Source organism: Priapulus caudatus, unplaced genomic scaffold (genome assembly GCF_000485595.1).
Source record: "Priapulus caudatus unplaced genomic scaffold, Priapulus_caudatus-5.0.1 Scaffold170, whole genome shotgun sequence".
Taxonomy (NCBI): domain Eukaryota; kingdom Metazoa; phylum Priapulida; class Priapulimorpha; order Priapulimorphida; family Priapulidae; genus Priapulus; species Priapulus caudatus.
This window is the reverse complement of record NW_014577231.1, coordinates 746,881-756,879: the sequence shown is the minus strand read 5'-3', so window position 1 is coordinate 756,879 and position 9,999 is coordinate 746,881. Positions and strand designations below refer to the sequence as shown.

At 45.0% G+C, this 9,999-nt stretch overlaps 1 protein-coding gene across 1 annotated transcript in view; it reads left to right on the top strand.

Annotated features, from left to right (window-relative positions):
• Window positions 1-545: 545 nt before the first annotated feature.
• LOC106806632 (protein kinase C, brain isozyme-like) overlaps window positions 546-9,999 on the top strand; it is a 19,124-nt gene continuing 9,670 nt past the window's right edge. The window contains exons 1-8 of the mRNA XM_014808633.1: window positions 546-712; window positions 2,517-2,742; window positions 3,784-3,921; window positions 5,279-5,455; window positions 7,069-7,160; window positions 8,047-8,109; window positions 8,961-9,099; window positions 9,693-9,773. Coding sequence (XP_014664119.1) covers window positions 582-712; window positions 2,517-2,742; window positions 3,784-3,921; window positions 5,279-5,455; window positions 7,069-7,160; window positions 8,047-8,109; window positions 8,961-9,099; window positions 9,693-9,773 — 1,047 coding nt within the window. The 5' untranslated portion in view covers window positions 546-581. The remainder of the gene's footprint in view (window positions 713-2,516; window positions 2,743-3,783; window positions 3,922-5,278; window positions 5,456-7,068; window positions 7,161-8,046; window positions 8,110-8,960; window positions 9,100-9,692; window positions 9,774-9,999) is intronic.

Genomic DNA, 9,999 nt, shown 5'->3' with positions numbered 1-9,999 from the left:
CAATGATTAACCATGTACAATGATTTACTATATAAAATGATTAACTATGTGCAACGATTAACTATGTGCAATGATTAACTATGTGCAATGATTAACTATGTGCAATGACGGAAATGCACGTTTCGTGTTCAGTTAGATGCTGTCAGGCAGAACTGTGTCACAGATGGTAGATGATCCGAAAGGGACAGAGCATTTCTTGTCGATCACTGAAAGTTATTGCTAGGATCATTTAGGAAAAATTAGGAATAGGGATATTATTAGTGGTCACATGGAGTAATGATTAGTATTAGCGTAGATGCTTAACAAACGTGTTTTATCGTCGATATAACCCGAACTTGATCCCACCTCTTCGGTCAGCCGTGCACACTCTCAGCTTCACGGAGTCGCTTGCTGTTCTTGAATATATGCTTGGCATAAAAGTCACAAACCGTACCCAGGGAAATATTTATAAGGCCATCAAGTTGTTGATGGTTATACATAGGTGTGTTTTACGTACGATGGCTTGTTCATATGTTATATCACGTTTATTCACTTGTCTTCGCCTCTGTGTTTTAGTGAGGTGTGCGAGAAACCTTATCCCCATGGATCCTAGCGGTGCCTCGGACCCCTACGTCAAGATCAAGCTCATACCAGATCCGGACGGAAAGACGAAGAAGAAATCGAAAACGGTCAAGTCGACCCTCAATCCAGAGTGGAACGAAACATTTAAATTGTGAGTCGCCAATTTCTTGCGTTAGCTAGTGATAAAGGTTTCGGTTGGGCTATTGGTGTGTGCGTGCGTAGGAAGAAAGCTAGTAGTATAATCTAGTAGCGTACGTAGTCCAAAGATATTTTCGAGGTAAAGTTGGTTTAGAGGGTTTTACAGGGTTTCTAGAAAACGTGTCCCATCTTACCCAGGTCTCCCCTACGTGCGTGTATGGGTACCTATTAACACATACATCTGTGTCCCGTGTATGTGAGAATTTGTACGGCAATCAGTGTAGCAATTAATAAGCGAGTTCTGTAGCTCGCGCGCGCAACGAATCATGGGAAATGTCAAAGGTCATTCGGGATGAACAAGTAACGTTGCGAACGCAGCGCTGTATAAACTGTGTTTAAAAGTAACGTTTTCGGTCTGAGTTTTTAGCTCCTCTGACATAGTCAGATGCAGCTTGTAGAATCGCATGAGCGTGCGTCCGTCCGTCCGTCAACAGTTGGGCCCAAATCTAAACGGCTCGACGTACGGATTCGAAAGTCGAGACGTGGGGGGGGGGAATCCGAAAACGAGTTGGGATGTCGAAGCTGGGGGTCAAAGGTCAAGAGGTGTAAAAGAAGGGGGAACATTTCCTCCTTAACTTAAGGATAGGGAGGAAAGGCAGAATTGCGGCACAAATCTAAACGGCTCGACCTAGGCTCGTGATGGTCAGTGTATAGCATCATGGTAGGAAAAGCCATCACTGTGCCAAAATTAGAGGACACAGGTCAAAGGTCAATGGGGCACAGGGCAGATTTTAGACATTTTCTGAGGACATGGTCTGACGGAGCGATTCAAAAACGTTTTTTGTTTCAGCGGTGACCTACCATTTTTATGGCTTTATTGAAATGACCATAAAATGTACTTTCCGCTGGCATGCGAAGAGTAAGTGTCGGATAATCTTTTGACCCTCAGGAGGAGGGTTAAACATGGATTTGTTGACTGTTAACAAAGGACTGAACTGCTTTTGCTATTGTGGATGTGAGGCTACAGTTGCACAGTTCAATTGCAAAGGCAAATGTTTGTTGAACAAGGTTTACGCTCCTTAAATCATATTATTTTCTAAAGCAGTCTGTATTAGCACCCTGAGTAGCACCCTGTATTAGCACACTGCAATGAACCCTGAATGCTCGCGTGGGTAGGCAAAAACATGGGGGCAGCCCATTACGCATGAATGGGGGTTAACTGGCACTATTCTAATCATAATTATTGCCTGGCAACCTGTAATGCAGATGTGTTAACTCGCAGCTGAGCGATATTTTCGCCTGCCTGAATATACTTGGATTTTAGCCGGTAGGATTTCAGCAACTCAATGGAGTGAGGTTATCACGCACGAAGGGTGATGCCATCTTTGATTATTGATGACACTTGCACGCGCCATCTCGCGGCAACTGCTTTTGCTATTAAAGCCCCCTCCACCCGCCCCTCCCCCCACTCTTCCCCCACCACCACCACTATGCTCGCGCTCGACGCATATCCATGATAACATGTTAATATAGCGAAGTCATTAAAGTTACACAACTGTATCTTTATTACTGTACTACCGGTATAACAAAGCCTAGCTATCATAGATTTTAGATCTGTATTAGTAGTATCCAAGATATATGCTCTGAGCGCGTGCGGTGGCGGGAGGGCGCACTGGATTCGGTTGACCTGGGCAAACTCGCGCATGCGCAGTTGTAATGCCGAACTCGCTTATTTAGCCGTACGCAATACACTTTTACCTGCGTATTAGTAAAGGTTGCATTTAATTACACCGCCGCTCAACCATCTCAATTGCCAGCGACCTGAAGCAGGAGGACAAGGATCGGCGGCTTGCCATCGAGGTGTGGGACTGGGACCGCACCTCGCGCAACGACTTCATGGGCTCGCTGTCGTTCGGCGTGTCTGAGGTTCTGAAGAAGCCCGCCGACGGCTGGTACAAGTTGCTGAACCAGGAGGAGGGCGAATTCTACAACATCCCCATCACTGATGAAGCCATACAGGAGGAACTTAACAAGAAGTTAGAGGTATGTAGTCGGCGGGCTGCGTGAATACTGAAGGTGTGTAGTCAGCCCACCACACATCACTCCACACATAGTGATAGGATGCACATAATAAAACACACACACGTTAATGATGTATTCCTGATCAGGAGGGGAGGTGTGCTTGTGTTTGTCTGTGTGGAAGCTAGCTCAGGACGAATGGCTATAGTTCTAGAGCTATGTGGAAGCGTGCTCGTGTGTATGTTTTAGCGCGCGCACGTATCTGTGCCTGCATGTGTGTGAGCGCGCGCGTGTGTGCATGCGTGCGTGCGTGCGTGCAAGCTTGCGTGCGTGCAGATCTGTCACACTATAGGATGGTTGATATCGCGATGACTCATTTTAATTTGGCCTCAGGGATTTCCCCTCTCAAACACATACACGTGATGCGTAACTAGTGCGACAGCTTGTATATATCGGTAATGTGGTAGGCTGCGCAAGCACTAATAATACTAGCTCCCTCATATATACTCCGTAAAATACGGCATGCTGTCATATGATAGCCAATTTATTGCTAGTGGCAAGTATTTTTTATCGTGATTACGCATACATAATTCATCACCGTTCGAGCTTTTCTCTATCAATAGTATTTTATTGTGGATAGCGGCTTCGTAGCATCATTATTATATTGTAAATATGACCAGCGCTATCGTTGAGCTATTCATTTGATATAATTAATGTGATCGTGTACTTCATGTTCATCTAGTTACTCTGTGACTAGCAATTTTAAATGAAGTAAACAGTAAATGCCATCACATATCTAGCATATTCCCTGCATTCCTTGAGTATATACTAGTTAAAATTTTACTTAAATTTATATCGTCGCTGCATATACCTGTAGCCGTTAACTTTGCGTAATTCGCGTTTTCACTGTAGCAATACCTTTATCGACGTTCATACATTTGCCAACCTTACGTGACTAGTATATTGACTAGTATGTTCAGATAGCGGTCGCTCACCAAAGGTAACGAACTCGTACACGGCCGCCATGTTGTATCACGTAGTACAATTTTTTTTTTTCATCTGCAGAAGATGGCGCAGATCGCTGCGTCTAAGCCACGTCCGCAGCACAGGCCCAAGGGCGACGGCCATAAGGAGCAGGGCGATCGCGTCAGAGCTGCAGATTTCAACTTTCTCATGGTCCTCGGCAAGGGCAGTTTCGGAAAGGTACGTGCTTGACACTTGGCAGTGCAGGAGACTAGATGGACGGTCTAGTCTATGGCAGTCCAGTGATTGTCAGGGCATTGCTCATGTTTGCTAAAACTCGCTATGATCTCCTGCCCGAAACGGTCCAGATAAATTTATGTTAAATTTAGTATCGTTTGAAAATCTTTGATTTTTACACGAATTATATTATATAGAATTATATGGTAGACTAATGTAATTAATATACGATTATTTTCACGTGGGTATTACCTTCATCCTCTGTGAAATACCCAAATTCCTTGCCTCAGTGGGAGCCCTCCGCTTCGCTCTAGCTTTGAGTCTCAACTTAGTCGGCGAAATGTGGTGTTTCGTGTCTGTACAAAAGCGAACAGGTGGCACGTCCAGCGACACCAGAAGCACGATCTTGCTCGTCAACCGAGAGTAGCGCGCGCTTCGCGTTTTACAGACTTTCATGCGGAAAACCCGTTCTCCATTTTAAGTCGAAGATTGTTGCCATCTTGTGCACTGTCATTGACACTACCACGCCCAGTCCGTAAATGCGGTGAGTGTCTGTCTTGGGGCATCACGCGATTCACGGTTGTTTTCGGAAATAGCCACCGCGAAGATCGTAAAATAGTGGGTTGCTAATCAGGAAAACGTCGTTATAGACGGGAAGTACGGTTGACCCTAAAACCCAGGCGACGTGTAGACGATTTTTACAAGTCGTTACAGTGCGCCGCGTCGACACTTTACGTGAAGCATGTGTCGCTAATGATTGAAGTACAGCACCCGCACCTTTAATTTACTGCATGAACGTGGCAAGACTTAAGCGCGTACGTAAAGTAGACTGGAGCTAGTCGATAATTTCGGAAATTACGGAGCTTTATAGACACATTAGTAAGTGTTTGCCTACGTGATCCGCAGCAGCTTAGCCGAATACTCAACACATTAAACTTCTATCTAGGCATTCATTCTGTCATTCGTGTAGTTATGTAGGTAAATTTGAGAATGTATTGGATGGTAAATGTCGTAATGAAACAAAGCGTCATAAGAAATCAACTGTGGGCATTATAATAGGAAAAATCCAATTTATATTAAATGGTTCATTCTTCTCTCATATCATAGTTTAGAAGATAAGATAGGTTTGATGACAAGTCGCGTTCTCAATGAGCACATCGCATTTAAATTCACATATACAACGCGAAGAAATGTCCGATTTCATCTGGAAAGAATCACCCACTGCCTACGACCTGTAAGCCAATTTCTTTCGTTCGGTGATCTCGATATCCTAGATAAGCTCTACGCAGTACTAGGCTTCTTCAGTCCGTAACCACCATGGTTGTGAAGTGTCACCACCATCGCTCGTTTCTGCCACCAGGTGATGCTGGCTGAGAGGAAGGGCGCTCCGGACGAGCTGTATGCCGTCAAGATCCTGAAGAAGGATGTCATAATTCAAGACGATGACGTAGAGTGTACGATGATCGAGAAGCGCGTGCTAGCCACGCCCAGCAAGCCGCCATTCCTCGTGCAGCTGCACTCTTGTTTCCAGACAATGGTGAGTAGCAGCCATGACACACGGGTATGGTTGGTCATCGTAGGCAAAAATAATTATTGTTAAATTATAGCTCTCTTACCTAATCAGAAGCCTTGTCACGCATAATTTTACCAAGGTTAAACTACGTGTAAGAAGGTCTCTGATTGGGTAAAACGGGGTATAAATTTTACCGCGGTTAAATTATTTCTACCGCAGTAAAATAATTATTTCTGAGCACGATGGCGAACCATACATGGTCACTCTGTCAAATGGTTGATGGTTGTGCTGCGGCTTTATTGGAACGTGATATGTACTGTAGGTTGTACGCTGTTGATGTGGAAGCGTTGTTACGTTGACGATGTTTTAATTATATTATTTCCGGTAAACGGTTTACTTTTCGCATCGTCTAGCTGCCTCGTTTACTGATAAAAATTTAAAGTGTATGACAATGCATGAATATTTAATTAATAATAAGGCAAGAATATAATTCATGACTTTTTCAACATTTTCTTGAAAATAATTTTAAAACAGCATCTCTACATTAGTATTATTAATATTATAATAGTTGTTGTTGTTGTTGTTGTTGTTGTTGTTGTTGTTGTTGTTTATTTGTTATTTATATATTTTTATTCGTTAAACTATACGGTAATATACATGCATATGTATGTATACTCGGCATGTACATGGTTAACTGCTATTATATATATTACCGCTGATAATATGCCCATATCATGCGTTATATAGTTGAGTTGCATGTGGTTTGATGGTTAACGTGGTTAGTCAGTTAAAAAAGCAAGTGTCACACCTTTGGTTGCTTTGATTATGCCTCTCTGCCTTCTCTCTCTCTCTCTCTCTCTCTCTCTCTCTCTCTCTCTCTTTCACTCTCTCTCTCTCATTCTCTGTCTCCCTTTCTCTCCCCTGCCCTCCTCCCTCCCATCGCTCCCTCCATCCCTCACTCCCCCTCCATTCCTCCATCCATCCATCCCTTCCTCCCTGTCTCCCTCTCTTCTTCCCTTCGTTCCTCCCTCCTGCCCTAACTCCCTCCTTCCCCACCTCTGTCTCCCTCCTGCCCTCTATACTGTATCACTCTTCATCATGACTCTTTCTCTATCCTGAACCTTTTCCATATCTGAAATTCGTCTCCATCACTAATTATTTCTTCTCACAATATTATTTCACCGGACCAAATCTCGCAACCTCGCCGGTTTTTAAATCCCCGTGCTCATAGCCCTGCAGCGAGTCAACGCACCAGCTTCTGCGAACGCATGCACCACGTGCATCGGCTTATAGGTTTCCCACAGACTTAATTACCTTCACCGCCGGTGATGTACATGCAGCACTCGCGTTTTACGCCGAATTAAAAACCACCCACAGCCCGCCGTTATTAATTCGCCGACATCGCAGCTAGATAGCTGCACATTTCAGTAATCGGTCGCGTATCTGAACCCTCATCAGAAGAAAGATCACTGAGTGTGTATGTGCGTGCGCGCGTGCGCGTGCGTGTGTATGCGTGCGCGCGCGTGCATGTGCCTGGGGGTGCCTGCATGCGCTTGCGTGCATGTATTGCAGTGGTCGCTGAGTAACAAGTTTTTCCTTAGTAAAGTTTCCGAAGTAACACCTTTACTATCTTCCAGGACCGGCTGTACTTTGTGATGGAGTATGTGAATGGAGGCGACCTCATGTTCCAGATTCAACAAGTGGGCAAGTTTAAGGAGCCCGTGGCCGTGTACGTATAATATCGCACTGGTATCACGACTAGGCAGTTAAGAAATACCGCTTTGAAAAAAGAAACGTTGATATGTATAGGTATTATCGTCAATCTACGAATTCATTGCCCAGCATTAGCATTAACACGCGATCAGAGTGTGACACAGCATTTCTGCCATATAAATGACCCCATTTCCTACAATTCAACTTAATAATTTTCCTCTTCAATCAAATTATTTGGCAACTACACTGCAACTCTTGCTAACCTCTAATACTTAGAATCAAGAGCGTATAAAGAAGGATTTACTTCTTTATACGCTCTTGTTAGAAAGCATCTATGCGTCGTGTTCTGTGTCATCGAATGCTTTTCCATTATATACGTGCTTCTTTGTGTGGTGTCAGAGTATTTCCCCTTTTTATGACTTGTAACCGCAGTTTCCAACCTTCCCCCGTCTCAAATTTTAAATAGCCATGCACACTTTCATTGTGCGGGCTTCTCCATAAGCCGCCAGTGCTGGTTCATTACTTCCCTTTCCTACCCCTGTGGCAGAGTTCAGTGGGCACTGCAGGTCAGGGAAAATATTTCCACGAGGCCACCGGCTTTGACGTAGCTCCGTCTTAATGAGCCGCCATCGGCCGCAGAGCATGCACGCTATTTGCGCATAGTATCAATTGAAACTTTCCCCCGCGACGTCGCAGATAAAAGGCGCGTGTGCGCCAGAGCAAATCGACACTTCGATATTTACCGAAGCGCCGTTGCTTCTACCCTTAATGGTACGTCACCCCCGATGGCGACTAATTTACCCACAACAGGGCACCTCCGCCATGATTGGCGAGGCCGCGCTGCGTGCTTGTCACAGCACGTGAGATACGATTGTCAACATCATTGTTGCCATTGATTGCAGGTTTTACGCGGCGGAGATAGCAGCGGGCCTGTTCTTTCTACACAGACAAGGAATCATCTATAGGTAATTCACGCGCGCTATGCATGCGTGTATTACTATGTATTTCGTGTATGCTTTCTGTACAGGCAAGTACTTATCTACAGGTGTAAACGTGTAGGGATAAATATATCTACATGCAAACGATATGATAAGGTATTACGTGTATACGGCTGATACGTCTATGATATAACCAGGAGCTTATAAAAGGAATTCCTTTTATAAGCTCTTGATATAACAATAACCGATATTTAAAGCATTTTGAAACTTCATCCCTTTCTAAGGCACATGATCCTGTATATGGTATGAAGTATCATTATATATTCTGACAGAACTGGAAAATGTGAGTGTGGGAAAAAATATATGGGTTGCTTACATAGAGATAGGCAAACAGAACGCACATCCATCGGCACGAGTACGCGCATATGCATATACGCGCACGCACGCACGCACACTTACCCACACATATACACGCACACACGCACTCACATTAACGTACCCACATATGCACATACGCACACACAGACATACACCCATATACACACGCACAGACATACATACGCCCATATACACACGCACGCGGGCACATACGTTCACACAGACGCGCGCGCACACACACACACACACACACACACACACACACACACACACACACACACACACATGCGACATGCATAGCGAAATGAAAAATAGCATAGCTGCGGAGTCACAGATGCAGTCTCTGCTGTCACTCTGACGGTCCCTTTCTCTCTTTCTCTCTCTCTCTCTCTCGCACACACACACACACACACACACACACACACACACACACAAACACACACATACAAACGCACACACACACACAAACAAACGCATACATAAACACACAAACACGACAGGGACCTGAAGCTGGACAACGTGATGCTGGACAGCGACGGCCACATCAAAATCACGGACTTTGGCATGTGCAAGGAGAATATAGTAAACGACGCGACGACAAAGACGTTCTGTGGAACGCCGGACTACATCGCTCCTGAAGTGAGTTTGCCTCCAGGCACCGCCACCGAGCAAGATTCCTCTTCTCTCTCATGCTATATCTGTCTTTGATCATGACTTGACGAGGTTAATCAACCACTGGGTGGCGCCACTGAAGGTTGGTTCAGTACTGCCTGAGATCCACCGTTCTTGCGTGTGACGCATGCCAGCCAGCGTCATTAGAAATCACCTGATTCTCTACAGGTTTAATATGCATGTAGTTGGCGGTCATGAAGTACATACGACACTCTTGTTAGACACTCGGTACATGTTTGTGGGTGCACACCGAAGTGCTGCTACTGCTCCTGCTACTGCTGTGACTTCTGCTACTGCTACTACTATTATTATTCCTCCTCCTCCTCTTCCTCCTCCTCCGCCTCCTCCTCTTCCTCCTCCTCCTCCTCTTTCTCCGCCTCCACCTCCTCATCCTATTACTACTACTTCTGCTAGCGCTTCTGCCGCTACTGCTGTTTCTGTTGCTGCTACTGCTGCTGCTGCTGGTGGTGCTGCTACTACTACTACTACGCTACTGTTACCGCTGTTACTGGTGTGACTTATTTATCAGGTGTAACGTGGTGAATTTTCTTTTGCTGCAGATTATCATGTACCAGCCGTATGATAGATCAGTGGACTGGTGGGCGTACGGCGTGCTACTATACGAGATGCTAGTCGGGCAGGTGAGTTACATCACGGGAATGTCTCATCTGCACATTTCTCCTATCTCCCATCTCTCTGTGAGATAATCGACCATCACGTACCATGTGAGCATGCATATCGTCTTTCACGTGTATTGTTTTAGTTTCATTAGATTCATACGCTTATTTCTCTTTCTCTCTCCCACGCACAATTGCTCGCTCTCTCATTTTCTCTCTCTCTCTCTCTCTCTCTCTCTCTCTCTCTCTC